Source organism: Sylvia atricapilla, chromosome 3, assembly GCF_009819655.1.
Source record: "Sylvia atricapilla isolate bSylAtr1 chromosome 3, bSylAtr1.pri, whole genome shotgun sequence".
Classification (NCBI taxonomy): Eukaryota; Metazoa; Chordata; class Aves; order Passeriformes; family Sylviidae; genus Sylvia; species Sylvia atricapilla.
The window spans coordinates 55,054,856-55,070,684 of record NC_089142.1 but is presented as its reverse complement, the minus strand read 5'-3'; the positions used below and the strand labels follow the sequence as shown (position 1 = coordinate 55,070,684).

Below are 15,829 nucleotides of genomic sequence, written 5' to 3'. Positions count from 1 at the left end.
TGTTCAACTTAGTTCCCTGGGAGGTAATACCACAGACCCATTTCAGCTGGAAAGAAGCCTGTAAGAAAATTGAGTCCAGCCTCTGACTGATCATCACCCTGTCAACTAGACTATGGCACAAAGTGACAAATCCAGTGCTTTCCTGAACACCTCTGTGGATGGTAACTCCAACCACCACCAAGGTGACTCTCATATCATGAGCAGATATAAGAATCCTTCAGGAATAACTGACACTCTAGATTTTTACTTTTCAAGATTGCTTCTAATCTGTCTTCTTATACTTACATCTCTGCCCACAGTGTACGCACTCCACAGAGCCATCCTGTAGTCCCTGCTGTACCCGCTCACATAGCGGTCATGGTAAAGGAGGCAGTAATTATGTTTTTTCTGCAGAACCCTGGGTCGCCCATAGGGTAAATTAAGTCCCTCTGTCTTCTCAACTGCAACAGAAATAGTATTTATTGCTTTTCAATTAATACTGGTAGTCAAGCACCCTTCTCTTTTATATACCGAAGGCTGCCTTAATTTTCAATTGCCAAGCAAACAGAAGCCACAGATTTGGGACAAAAGAATTTCATTATTATATTAAAGGCATAGTTTCTATACTAAGGAAATAAATTAAGTGATGAAGCCAGTATAAAAAAAATCATTTAAACATATACTGCACAAATTAAGCTTATATTTGAATCAAAACCCTTTGCCATTAAAAACAGGAGATAAATTTAAGTTGCAAAGTTAAAGTCTTTGTTGACTTTGTGTTTCAATCTAAAAAATGCACGATCTCCTATGTAATATTTAGATGGGAGAGAAACCAATTCTGGTGATTTGAAATTATTATTTCAGTAGAAACCACATAGCTGTATGTAAAAATGCATTTAAAAGACTAGGAAATACAGAGATCTAAATAAACAACACAGTGAAGTACTGGACTGGATTTTCAACTGTGCAAGGACTCACTACTTTGCCTTTGAAAATTCAAGTACAATCATTACATTACTAAAATTATAAAGGAGGTGTCAAAGTGCATCTTCCATTAAATAGGTCCCTACCATCCACAAATCATATGATTTTAAGGCAAATATATTACATAGGGAAAGAAATAGAGAAATGAATGTGCAGAGGTTTTTCTGCAGCAATTCCACAGCACAAAAAAAAGTGAAGATTATGACAGTTACTTGTCCATCCATGAGGGAAAAAACAATTCATTTTTTTTCCATAGAGGTAAAAATGCAGTTACAATTTTTTGTCCTTACAGACTGTCAAGTTATGACAATCAATGAGAGAACATGCAAACTGAAGTAACTAATGAACTCTATACAGTCTCAAGGATCTTCTAGGCTGGTTAATAGAATTCTTTCATTTGTGAAATGCTTTTTATAACTAATTAGTTTTTAATCAATACAATTCATAATGAAATTATTGCTGTCAAAACAGTGCTACACCAAGTCTCGCTGATAATTCAAGACAAAATCCTACTGCTTCAAAAATGTAGGTTAGCAGTTTTAAGTTCCTATTTCTACAAAAGAGAACTGAAATATGCTATTGTGCCTGGCCTTGCCAAGTTTCTTCAAAGCCAGATTAAGCAAAGCCCTCAGAGATACTTAGAGCTTGTTTTAGCAAAACCCCTCACACACTTTGGGGAAAACACATTATATCATTCTAACTGGATTTGATTTTGTTGCTCTCATGAGCATTACAATACTGAAAGACTTACTTTAAAAGGGTTCTGGGACATGTTTCAAAATTATGACCTGTCATTAGTGGAAAAGATTCAAGAAAGCTCTATCCACTCTTTGTTTCAGGACAAACTACACAAATCAACAGAAGCCTTGAATTAGCTCTGGATAAGCAGACCCTGCCAATAACTGGCATTTATGTCCAGTTCTTAAGAATAGTGAGCTATAGCGGGGTGTTGCCCAATATTGTTTATTTGCATAAAATGAACTATGAAACATGAAACCCTAAGGTTTCACAAACACATACACACATACACACACACGGCAAGGTCTCTATCAGCCTATTCTTCTTGATATCATCTATTAAGGCATTAGCACCTGGTTCCATTTTGACTTACAGTTTTCATTATTTACTTGCTGTTTTACCTGTTTCATGCTCAAAATAGTTTATTTTGTTTTATGACTCATGAGCACATCTACAGCCTTGCAAACTGCAGCTTAAGCATGACATATGTATGTCCAATGAAAGGAAATAAAGCATAAGTAAAAGAAGTAACAGCTCAAGACCACATAACAAACATGTAAAATACTCCTTATGCCTCATTAAAAGTATGCTGTCATTACGGATACCATTAGTTGCATTGATTTGTTATCAGGTACTTCCCTGTACAACACTCTTGCTTCCCATTCTGCAATGCTCATTACTTCAATACTGGAAAAGTCAAAAGCAGCAGACATGCCATAAAGACACATGTATAAGGATAAACATTTACCTGAGAACAAATGGTTCAGGAGGACTGTATTCAAAAACATGAGAATCATAGAATAGTATGGGCTGTAAGGGACCAAAAAGACTAGTTTCAACCACCCTGTCAAGAGCAGGGTTCCACTAGACCAGGTTGTTCAAAGCCCCATCTAACCTGGCCTTTAACACTTCCAGGGGTGAGGCATCCACAAATTCTCCAGGCAGAACTACAGTTCCAGCAAGTATTTCAAAGAATTTTCACATCATTTACTTGAGAGTTGCTCAGAAATTTAAAAATATAAAATGTTTGATGACAAATAATTTTGTTGCTGTTGTTAGCTTTTTTATTTTATATTGTTATCTGAAATTCTTACCTTCTGTTTCAGTAAGATTTAAACGCTGATGAAAATCCCTTATTGGCAAGCCCTATAATTACAAAGGAAAAGCAGTGATATTCTACAAAGCACATTATGAGTTGGTACCACACTTACATGTAACTGCTGTCTTGCAAGTTACAATACACAGAACTCACTGACATGCACTGGAGAGGAGCTACAGGGAAACAGAAACAAATTGGTTTTGCCACAAGCAAATCTATAGGCTTGAAAACCCCAGCCCAAATACAATATTCACAGAACAGGAATTTCAACATAATTAAGTGAAGCAAGCAAGAACTGAATGTTTTTCCCATCAAGCTTCCGTGGCATTTTTCCAGGCTCTTCAGAGATTAATGTGACTTAACATAAGCAATCTGCAAAAAATTAGTACACAAATACAGGCTAGCACTCAATAATCTCAAGCAAGAGTTGATTTTGAAACCAATAGTAGGGACTGTAGAACTATCTGGAAAATGCAAAGTTTCACTCTGAATACAATACAGATTTCTGCCTCCACAACTTTAACCATTCCAGTGCTTACCTCTGTCCTGCAGGAGCAGCCAAGGCTCACTGAAAAGGCTCTTTCTCCCACCACAGAGCATTTAGAAGGATGACTCATTTCTTTGGGATGGTGGGGAGTGTAAATAGGGTGTTTTAAAAGATGGTTTAGGCGTCCATGAGTTCCATTGTTTGGGGCTGGTTTCAAATCAAGCAAATCTATGAAAGAATTCAAGTGATATTAACAGGAGGAGAAAGATTGTAATACACAGCTGATTGTATTGTGCTTACAAGTACGGATGGGCCAGAGCTTCACTGACTGCCGCTCACAACACCCAAAAAGAAAAGCAATGTAACCTCTTTAAAAGGGACCACACATGTCCTTAGCCAGAATTCAGTATGGTACTAGTCTTCTTCTAAAGTTGGGCAAGTCACTTGAATTTGCTCAAGCAAATTTGCTCAGGTATTTTCTGGATCAAGCTCTTTGGTAATACTTTTCTTCTCACAGAAGCAGTATAGGTTCTAACAAGAGAGGGAAGCAGGCAGGAAGTAATGGAAAACAGGTGAGGACCTCAAGGGGAATAAATCAACAGGAAGTGGTAGGTCTAGTGACAGACTTCTGAAGAAATCATGCAACTCAGAATGAAGAAGGGACACAGGAATAAGGAGTCACAGTAACACTGTGCTTGAAAGTGGAGGGAAAAGGAGGCTTCCCTTCATGATGGTGGAGAGATTATGAAGTAGCCATTTTTAGTAGTGGTGAGCCAAAACACCAGCTCTGGAAAAGCCAGAGGAATACACAGTGTGACCAGTGGAAAACAGATTTACAAGGTAGCCTGACAAGTAGATCGTAAACTGCTGTTAGTCATTTAAAGATGGCCCTTTCTCAGAAAAACAAACAGCCGAATTGTGAAAATCATTAGCAACTCTTTAGGATGAGTTTCTGAGGACGCTTAACAATCTGTTACTAGATTTACAATGAACAAAACTGACCCCCATCCATTGTACTTACCACACATTAAATTATACACTTCAATGTTTTCAAATGGATCAACTTGAGTACCAAACTTGAATCCTGGTCCAAAACCAATAAAGATAGCCTAGAATTTACAGAGAAAAGTATAGTGGAATTCTGTTTAAGACAAGTTGAAGTGAAAATTATCTTCATACTCAGAGGGCATTTTCTTCCAAGAACTTAATCTTGACTTTACCAACACTGTATGTATCAAGTCAAAAGCATGTGTTTTTCTTTTAAAAAAAGTAGATATATAATAATCATTTTAAAAAGCAGCAGAAGAGTATCAGGAAGCCCATTTCTGTCTCACTGTTGCTTTTAGCCATTTATGATCTGTTGTTCTTCTCTGCTTTTGAAGAAATTAAAAGGTATTTTCTTAAATGCTTTAAAAGATTTAATGGAAATGTTGACCCAAAGTAAGCACCACGTATCACATCCCATAAACAATTTGGAAGCTTTTAACTTGGGGCTATAAAAACATCTGTTGGTAGCAATGCGTTACATGGTTTAAGCAATGGTAAGATCGTAGACTTCCATGCCTGGTTTGCAGCTGTTCTTTCTTCTTGCACCATTTCCTGAGCTGTACTGGGCCTGATCCAGGAATGCTGCCAGTTCAAAAACCTTTTCTTTTTTTTTTTTTTTTTTTTTTTTTTTTTTTTTTTTTTTTCCTACTCGCTCTTTTCCTTCTGGTTCAACTCCCCAACCTACTTCACACTGCAGCCACACCAATTTTACACCAGCATACTGCAGGGTTTGCTGCATCAACAAAGAGGCAAGGGCAACAAATGCTTAAGCTCAACTGCTGCCAAAAACGTTGTTTTAAAACTTATCCTCAGTTATTCAGCTTATTTTTAATGAAGAGAAACAGATTGCACACATCTGTGGTATCAAGTTATTGAATGAGTGACGGATGTTTTACCCTGTATAGCACATCCCTGGGTAAGATCTCCAAGCTCTTTGCAAACAATGCAGTTGTCTCAGATTTCATAGCTGTGTGGCAAAAACAGGCTAAAACTCAACACTGTACTCCTTTTTTGAGATTAAAACGTAACGCAGGGCATTATTTTGCAACTGTTGATAATAGAATCTGCAGGCTAATAATGTACTCAACCAGCTTAATTTGAACCAGACGAGACAGGGACACAGTATCTCCTTTCTATTGTTTTTGGTAATGACAGAGTATGAAACGCTGCTATAATGTTAACCACAAAAAGGATAAACTATATAGACTTTTTAGGGGTCTTATGAACTTGACAATCCCAAGTGTGGCAAAAAAAGTTTGAATAGAGTCAATCTACTGAAAAAATTTACACAGTCAAACTGCAGCAGAGAGAGATGGAATACATTTGGCATCACGTGGCTTGCTAATTTTAACCCATTACTAGAAACACTATTAACAGGTTTTCCACTGTCAAATCAGGGAAGAAGTATAAGCCTGGAAGAGTAAATTGATGCAAGATTAAGACTTTAAAAAAAAAAAACAGTTTGATGCCAACACTGTATAATTCTACAACACATGAAAATAAAAGGCTTTTAAGAAAGAAAATTATTGAAAACAAGTTTCATGAGAAGACCTACAAAGTCCACATAATACACATATTTCTCTTTATAAATGTGTTTACACATATTCGCTGTAACAGTTCCAAGTACCTCACAATGGTTTAATACTGAAAACAGCTTTTTGAAATCAAGAATATTTGCTTTCATTTTATTGATAGGAGAAATTAAGGCAGAGGATTGTTTAAGTGACTTCCCCAAATTATACAAAACTAAGGATGTGATTTCATGTTTCCCTATGAGCTCTTCCCATTTCTCATTACAGAGAAGTTCAAGACCCTCCATTTTTTGTGTGGGTTATCCAATACATCACAGTATCAGTCCAACAAATGTTTGATTTCTTAAACTGCATATGGAATATTACCACAGATCTTAAAAAAAAACACCAAACTACTCAACATCCAGCAAACACAGTATTTGGAAATAGAAGAAGGTAAAAATAAGAGCTAACATAAGGTTAAAGCTTACCTGCATACTGGGGAAGCGATTGTCTGAGCCATGGAATCCACCTTTGCAGCTTTTAATCTCAGATGGTTTTCTATGAAAAATACACAGTTTAACTCACACTTTTCAAATCATACCAACATAAAGTATATTCAGTGGTGATTTCTTTACTTCTCTGTTTAAAGATACTTAGAGGTTTGTCTATAGGGAATGAGAAGTCTTAGTGCTTGTGAAGAGAATGCCTTCAAACTCAGAACGTTAATTTTTCTCTGCAAATGTTATCCCTTTGGAATTTTCATGTGTCCATCAGAGTAATTTAAAGTCAAAGCACGTGACATATGAAATAAAGATTTCATTTCAGAATAACAGATTTTCAGTTCACTGTCACCTGGGCAACAACTTTACAATACCTTGTGTAAGTATATTCTCAATATTTTTTAATAAAAACATTAATCTAATTTAGACAGGAATCTTAGAGTCCAATAAACATCCAGGCTGTGCCAGGTCTAAAAACACCATGCAAGCACACAGTTCTATTAACCCAAACCTGATTTGCACAACTTGCACATGTCTACAGCGTTACACAACAGAACTTACTGAAGAGGTGCACTGAAAGACTCTTCCATGATGAAAGCCCTGAAGTATCACAGTGGTGGTTAAAATTAATACCATTACAACAGATACCGCTGTTCTGGGACTTCCAAATTCTTTCATCAAAACACAAAAGGTAATTAACTACCATGGATTCAGTAAGTTTAATGATTTGCAAGACTGATTTAACCTAGAAATTATTTACATGCTCTGCTTTCAGGGACTCGCTTTGCAAATTCCTATAGCATGGCAAGATGTGCTCAAGTATCTGAGAATGAGGAGCTTAGTTTCTAACCTGCCACTACCTCCATACCCAGCAGAGGGAGAATATCAATGGCTGCCAGTTTAGAATTTAAGCCTCCCCAGGCCAGCAAAGCCTGCAGAAAAAAGCATGCATTGCTCTTTTGCAATGTCCCTTGGCGATGACAAACAAGAATATCACACTCTGACAGCTATCAGTGAACTCTAAGCACTTGGAAGAGAAAATAAGAAATTATTTGTTGTACAGTTGGGTACTGAGAACTGTAACTTACCGAGCAAGCTGCCATTGGGAGTCTAAATAAAAGTGCAGCGGTTCAATCCGGTCATTATAGGAATAATGGAAACGCTTGGGTAGCAGCTGTTTCATGTAAGCTTTGAAAGGCTGGTTTGGTTTGATGCACTGAAATGTTTAAATTAAAACATAAGGAAATTTTGGTGGAATGCATATTCTGTGTCATGCACAGCTCTTACAAAGCACATCAATTGCAAATAGTCTGCAATAACTTCCACAAACTTCCTTTTTTCTTTTTCTTACAGCCTACAATTGTACAGAACCAAAAGGTACTGCATAGAATTAATAAAGAATTACACTAAGACATGAACATCGTGGTACTTTCACAAGTGATAGGAGACTGTCCAGTGCAAAAAGTCTACAGCTCCATTATAGAGAAGGTAACAGACATTTACAGCTTTTAGACTGATCACTCTAAATAAACTTTTTTACGAACCAAGATCCACTAATGATTTTTAAAAGGAAAAAAATACCCACAAAACAAAATCTCTACTGTAATACTGGAATTTTTGAATACTGAAGTAACCTATACAAACAGTATTGTTCTCACCAACAGCAGTGTCTGCACAAATAAGAGGCAAGCATATTACAGTGCAGGGATGAGAACAGAAGCCAGGGACAGAGCTAAAAACCAAATTCATTAAACTGCAACTGACACACGCCCCACCACCCCACTCCCCCCCAAAAAAAAATTAAAATTTAATATCCTCTCTCAAAACTGTTTATCAAAAAGGTGTGAGCAAGAAAATCCTGTGTGTGTCCTGGAAACACACTGAGCTTTACACTGATATGGCCCTCAGCTAGTATGGTCCAGATACACAAGTTCTCCAGCTGGAAGAGCAGCACAATGCAGAGAAATGAACACAAAGCCTTAGTTCAACCTGATGACTGTATGTCACCTCATTCAATTTTCACCATCCCCTGTGCGGAACTACTTTGCTGTCATTGTTATTGTTGTTAACCAAAGGTCACACACAGAATCAATTAGGTTGGAAAAGACCTCTGAGATCATCAAGTACAACTATGATTGAACATCACCTTGTCAACTAGAAAAAATTCTTCCAAATGTCCAACCTAAACTTCCCCTTGTGCAGTATAAGATAATGTCCCCTCATCCTGTCACTGATCCAAAGTACAGATAGTATGTGAGTTGCCCAGCAAACAGCTAATGCTATGAAATACCTGTAAATGTCAGCAGAAATTAAGATAGAGCAACAGATAAGACAACACTTACTGTGAGGTTTCTGACAATGCCTTCATAATTAACTGGAAGAATCATATGTAAGTATTAGTCACCTAAGTTAAAAAAGATCAGATGTAAAATGAAAGCATTCCCATACCATAATACAAATGATGTTTCAATAAATTCCTGTGCATAAGAAATTATTTTTCCAGATTGAAAACCATATAGAGAGCAAGATTATGCCTAAAATGTCAAGCTATTGCTTTTATAAAATTTTAGTTCAGCCTCTCTTCCCCTTATCTTTCCTTAAAGCTTTTCCCTTAAAGCTCTTATTTACAGCTTTGAATTTAAACTATATTAGTTAAACGTTAGTTAATTTTATTAGCTAAAAGTTAACTATATTTACATGTTAAGTATATTAGTCACAGTTAGAAAAATAATCCAACAAGTTTTCAGAAAAGAAGCAACTACATGCTGTGTTAATCAAGGTGAAATTTTCTTCCCTAATAAGCTTATAAAGAAAAAGACACAAATGCAACTACCAGGAGACAGCAGTTTTGTCTACCAAATAGCCTTAGAAAGAAATCTGGTTAAGTTTCAGATGCTTAGGCTCAAGCCAAAAGGGACCATTACATCACGTTGTTTGACATTTTGTGTAACACACGCCCACTACGTTTCACAGTTACACTGTCCTGACTCTGATATCCAATACTCAAGTACCTAAAGGATTACCCTGGCAAGAGAACCATTCATAATTCCTGCACAGATACATGCAGTGCTACAAAGACAGCCATGCTACTTCATTTTAACAGTGCACATGTCCAAAGGAGGAGATGTACTACTTCTCTTCTTCCTGAACTTCTCCAGGGAGAACCTCAAACAGCATTTGACTCCCATGTTCTCCAAGTAAACATTTAAAATAGTTTAGAATAGCATAAAGCAGTGAAGGGCACAGAGAACAATAATCTCCACAGAAAAAAACCTCAACCCACCCAAAAATACTACAAAACAAGAATAAAGCTCCTGCATTTAACATTAAAAAGTACCAAAAATTGCAGGGATTAAATGTTTGCCTAAAATAAGACTGCTTAACAAATCAACGTTCAAAATTTATAAATATTCATTGATATTTACTCAGTTTTATTATTTATGTTTTCTTGCAGTTTACTTGCAATTACTGTCAGGCCATTAGGCCAATTTTTAATAACTAGAAAACATAATATTCAAAGTAATATATAAGTGATAGTAACAATTTAACACTTCTCTAAGACAGAAACATCGCGAATTTATACAAAACTTAATGAATTAGGAAATGAGGTGAGACATGAAGGGAGGATTTTTGGGCTGTCTTGTGCACATGTGATCTTATTCAAAGGAATGCCATTCACAAGGCAGGAGGCGTTTGCAGTTGGTAACTTTGAGGCAGCCCACAAAATGTTTTTGTGTATCTGAATGTGGGATTCAAATATACTTTCAGACTTGGAAAGTCAAATGTTCTTTAAAAACACAAGTGCAAACACTACTCAGTATTTCCTCTTCATCATTGCCCAGGTTGTCCCTAGTTGGCATTCACTCAAGTTTACTAATGGAATATGTCGATCCTAAGTTTGTATTTGTAAAGTACAAAAACATATAACCAAATAACAAAAGTTAGTTTAGCAACTACATACAAGAGAAATACTCATCTGGAACATTATTAGGTCTTAGACGAGCTGCAGGACCAGGAACAACTATGAAATCTTGAACATTGTCCAGATAGCTGTTCAGATATGCTGTTTTTCTGCAGGTCCCTACTTCCATCCCTGTGAAAGGAAATACATTTCCTTCTAAAATGGGAATATCAGTGTAGAGTCACCTTTCTAAGGAGACATGTAACTTTAGTTGTACAAGTCATAAATGTAATTTTTCTGGTATTTTTATCAGCAATCCCAAGACATCTGACCCAGGAAGAGCACAAGACTCATGTATAGAAGATTAAAAAAAAGCGCAGATAAACACTATCAGCTATTTCCTCAGCTGAGAAAGACTCTCAAATTTAGTAAACAGACAAACTTTCTTCTTTAAACAGAAAAGAGCTCTTATGAGCATAAGAACAGTAGTAACAGTCAGACTAAATATTGATTTAGCCCAGTATCTTACTTAATAATGTTCAGTACCTATCTAAAAAACACCTGATAAGCACAAAATTATTGACTGGTCTTTCTCCCAGTGCTCTTTATCACTTTTCAGAAGCCAAAGTTTATTGCTTATAATTTGCTTATTGCATTTGAACTCTTACTTTAAATAATTCCTGGCAGGTTTACACTCCATTAATGCCATAATTTTTTAAGGATGTACAGATATTTGGCTTGCATCATTCCAAGTCAATTTTGTGCTGCATCAAAGTGTGCTTATTTGTCAAAAAAAGAAGTAGGAAAAAATAGTTAAATATATAACTTATAGAAATAATTCCAGATATACAGAAAAGCAAGAAAAATAAATGAAAGTTTCATATTCACAACATTCTAATAACCTATAAGGGAACTGATAATGGAAAGGAAGATATGGCTTGTATTTTCAGTTCCTCAGCAGTTCATAATCTATTGCTGTGCAGCATAGTTAAAAGACAGAAGAAAATCAAATCTATTTTTTTACAGTTCACATTTTTAATTCTATTTCTTTTATCATCTGGTAATGTTCACAAAAGGAATTAGAAATAAAATATGAAAATTACTTAATTCCTCTCTATGTTCTCCACTTCTTTACCCCCTCATTAAAATAGTCTCTCTCTCACACTGATTATCTTTCATATCATCTTAAAAATATAAAATATATTTTATAGATATTACTTGCTTCATTAACCTTGCCAGAAACATATAAGTAAAAATTCAGAATATTATTTTATAAAGACAGTCATTCAAAGTTCTGATATATGTTATAAAATGAAATTTACCATGATCTGATACAAAAATAATGTTCAGGCATTTATGCAAGTTCATTTGCTTTAGACCATCCATCAGCATCCCTACTATTTTGTCCACTCTCTGTAATGCCATAATGACCTGCAGGACAAAAATAAGAATGTAAAGTAAGTGCTAAAAATACTGTTAAATATGTATAAATAAAAAAGAAAGCCTGCAGACTGCAAATCACCAGCACTGTTCAGAGTTACCTCCACCTACAGAAGACTAGCTGTATCTACACTATACAGCCCTTAACCCAATTTTTTTCTGTCCACTACTGCACCATGACACAGCTACACATTTTTATGTGTTGTTTCAGTTGCAGATGCTTAAAAAAGGAGAAAAAACCCAAAACAAAAGCATCAAACAAACAAAAAAAACACCTCACAGAAAACACCTCACAGATTATAACTAGTGAGGGTGGCTTTGAAGTATGAAATCAAGGATGCTTGATGCATTGTGCTTGGGCACAACCAAGGCCAACAGAGAATGACAAAGGATGCAGATACTGATGTGTTGTATAGAACAGAGGAAGTCAAGCCTGCAATACACTTCCTCAAAATGCCTGTTGGGAACTGGAGCAAACTATCCTTGAAATTGTGCTCTGAGACTAATATCCAGTCAAACTGCTTTTAGGAAACTAGAAAAGCCAAACAATGAACTACCTGCACTGCTTGTGATCAGGGGTCTGGTGCCCAAGCTCATTTGCAGAGGTACAGCACTGGAGCTACTTTTGAATACTTACTAGGTTAAAAAAAAAAAAAAGGCATTTTCCAAATGAAGTCATTTTGTCACCTCACTGAACTAGTAGCACAAGCTGTCTTGCTTTGTATCAACAAAGAAGAGATGTTCCTGCAGAGACTATATATAAATCCTCAGGGTCTTTGTCTCCAGAGCATTCCCAACATACAGAACATTAGATCCACTTATTAATCAAAGAGAAAGATAGCCAATTTAACCATTGTCCCTATACTACAGTTCCAATTATGCCTGCTACTTCCTTACATGAATAGCAACTACTCACATCTCAAGAGGAATTGGCAAGAGCTTTTGTTACTCTTGCCACCACTGAAGCTAAATCTACTGATGCCTAAACTCCCTGACTGTTCAAGATGGGAGAATTTTACAAAGGTCCTGAATATCCAAGAACATTTTTCTTTGCATCTTTCATTTTGGTTTTTTAAAATGTAAAGCTATTCAGTACTTTTTAAGACAGTAGAAGTCCCAAAGACTTCTTACTAAATTAAGAAATCACAGACTGATATAATAAATGACAGATGGTGATGGGGCCAATGTTTCATTTATTTGTCTGTTTCTGAGAAGGCATAAATTATAACTGCAGGGAAATAAAGCCAAAATCCACCTAACCTTAGCACTGAGAGTGAAGAGAAATGAATGACAATTGTAACATGAATACTTCACCACCACAACTAGGACATTGTTATGCAAACCCCTGTTCTTGCTAAATTGAAAATATACAAATTTTTTTCATTCCCCTTCCCCTGCCAAAAATCAACATGAACTATTAGTAGGAGCAGATAAAAGAACATACAAGATATATCCAAACATGCATTGGTAATTTAAAAGTTATTGAAATAAAGAAAATAAAAATTAGTCTTACTGAACAGGCTATTATGCTTTAAATCAATGTTAATCATGGATGAACTATTCACAATTTTTTTTCCTAAAAAGCATACTTCGCATGATCTCAGTTACCTAACAAGAATTATAGAAGTTATAGAGTCAGTGCAAAGATTCAAATTTAAAAAAAAAAAAAAAATTAAGAAACTACAAAACTACTTACTCCACTGCTTACTGGTCCAAACTTATGGCCCGAGGAATCTGGTTCTTCTAAATACAGAGTGTAAAAGTGTGGTCTATATCAAACAGTACCAAAAATGTAATATTTTACATACATGTTGAGACAGTTTGAAGAGCTTATATTTCAACAATGGAGATCAAATATTGGAAGCAATGCTGTCATTCAGAGGATAAATACATTAAATGGAGAGATGCAACTTAATTTAAAAAGTTTTCAGTCATAGAAACAGGTTTGCACTATGTAATATTTTAACACTGTTAGAATAAAGCACAAGATATTGTTTAAAAAAGAAACTGTGTTTACAAGGTAATTCATTACAATACCACTCAAACAGAAACTTACTTCAAAGTGTACACCTACCTTTCATCTTCAGGTAGCTGCAGCCAGCGAAGGACAGTCACCACTCTTTCTTCAAAGGGGACTGAGCTGCATCAAAATAACACAATATCAACCAAACATGTATTTCCATGAGTTGAATTTTTTTGACATACATTACTAAAAAATCACTGTACTTCAGCAGAAAAAAAAAAAAAATCATTACAGGCTTTTTAGCAGGATACAAATTTCTCTATGCTAATTGACCCTACAGGAGTTTATGGCCTGATCGAAATCTATCTTAAATATTGTTCCCAATATGATTAGAATAATGCTCCCAGTAGTGCTTTTGCTCATAATACAAAGCAAATGATTGGCCTCAAGGTGCAAAGTCATACGCAGGCTTTTATTGCTATATTTTGTTTTGAAAAAGTCATGCTTTAGGAGTGGGGTTGGGTATTTTAAATTTAAATAGGTTGAATAAAAGTTTCTCATGTTACAAAGTAACATAGATCTCTGAATCAATTACTGAAGTAGATCAACAACAAGCACCTTGACTAACAACATGAGGCACGCACACAAAGTAAGTATTCAGTGTTTAACACAAGTTCAAGTAACAGTGTGCCATCAGTTCCTAGGGAAGAAAACATAGGGAGCAAATCAAGAATCAAAAATTCCATCCTGTATGAAGGGTAAAAGAACAGAAAATGATCCTAAGATAGAAATGAGGGGCCTGATTTCTTGGGCAAGATTTGAGATTATTGAATAAATGGTGATGAACATTTTCATTAAGCAGAAAATGTTTAATTGCAGTGAAGAGCAATCACTGACTAAAATATCAGTGACTTAATATTTTCAAAATCTGTTATGAAAATAATCTGAAATTGGAACAGCTCACCAGAGTCAACAACATAACTTTAGTTTTCATGGACAGTATCACATCAAAGCCTGATTCATTCACTACATGAGAAATTTGGATTGAAATATTCTATGCCAGCCATAAAAAGTTTTTATAAACAGAAAGAGTAAAGCACTAGAGCTTCAAAGCTGGTTATGCTTAAAGCTGATTTTTACACATCTTACCATTAAAACATTTCTTGAGGAATGAAAAGATAATTAAACAAAGGCTCTACATTATACTGAAACAAAGTTAATTGGATCCTAGTCTTTTTTCCCCATTGTACAAAATTGTTTAGAAAAGTAGAGGGGGGAAAATTACGCTTTCTCTGGCATCTGTCCCACTGCAATCTTTAAAGTCAAATATTCCTCGGAGACACAGGTGTTAACATACCTATTGTACACTTCATACAGGTTTGGAAAGGTTCCATTCACTGCTACATCAGACCCAGGCCAGAAGAACGTTGCTGCTTTCAGCCCTTGGTACATGGCTGTGAGCCAAATCTGCCAGAGAGCATTTGCCATCGTTAGTGCCCATCACTGAATCAGCTGAGAGACTGCCAGGCCCACGGCCACCCCCAGCAACCCTGCACCCTTCAGCAAGATCAGAAACTAATAGTCTCACTGAGCACTCCAGTCAATCTTGCCTGTCATTGCTATCTGCAACCCAGGTCCATCTTGTAGGCTGATTCCTTGTGGCAAACCCTCCCATCCCTACTGCTGCAATGCCACAGAGAGCCAAGACAGAGGTAGGAACAATTAGTAGAAATGCAATGGTAGAACCATGGCTGAACACCAGGAAGGGGAAATATCTCAAAAATGGTGACACACGAAGGGGTGGGAATATTCCAAGGACCTACGTCCCACACACTCTTGACATTTGGAAACAGCATTAAGTCAGTTCCTTTGATTTTCCTGCTGCTCTCATGGTTTATAGAGTTATGCCTTCTGTATGTTTCCCGCCTAGCTCATACACCACTCTATTCCCAGAGGCCTGCAAGTTGTATTGCAAGCCTGTAACCTGTGTATTCCTTCCTCAAGGAAAAAAACCAACCAAACAAACATAAAAAAACAAATCCTCAGTCTTCCCCACACACTAAACAGTTACATCTGATCCCTTGCTATTCTTCAGGCTAGTGCTTACTCAGACTTTTCCATGCCACTTCATTTTCACGGCAATCTCTTCAGCTTTGCCATAGGTGTATGACCAACCT

General features: G+C 36.2%; 1 protein-coding gene across 1 annotated transcript in view; it reads right to left on the bottom strand.

Moving 5' to 3' along the window:
- ENPP1 (ectonucleotide pyrophosphatase/phosphodiesterase 1) overlaps window positions 1–15,829 on the bottom strand; it is a 52,762-nt gene that overhangs the window by 5,953 nt on the left and 30,980 nt on the right. Inside the window, exons 9-20 of the mRNA XM_066315394.1 lie at window positions 15,010–15,119; window positions 13,764–13,829; window positions 13,386–13,458; window positions 11,572–11,680; window positions 10,310–10,441; window positions 8,691–8,722; window positions 7,437–7,564; window positions 6,337–6,406; window positions 4,309–4,396; window positions 3,340–3,515; window positions 2,796–2,847; window positions 286–440 (exon numbers count right to left, since the gene is read on the bottom strand). Coding sequence (XP_066171491.1) covers window positions 286–440; window positions 2,796–2,847; window positions 3,340–3,515; window positions 4,309–4,396; window positions 6,337–6,406; window positions 7,437–7,564; window positions 8,691–8,722; window positions 10,310–10,441; window positions 11,572–11,680; window positions 13,386–13,458; window positions 13,764–13,829; window positions 15,010–15,119 — 1,191 coding nt within the window. The remainder of the gene's footprint in view (window positions 1–285; window positions 441–2,795; window positions 2,848–3,339; window positions 3,516–4,308; window positions 4,397–6,336; window positions 6,407–7,436; window positions 7,565–8,690; window positions 8,723–10,309; window positions 10,442–11,571; window positions 11,681–13,385; window positions 13,459–13,763; window positions 13,830–15,009; window positions 15,120–15,829) is intronic.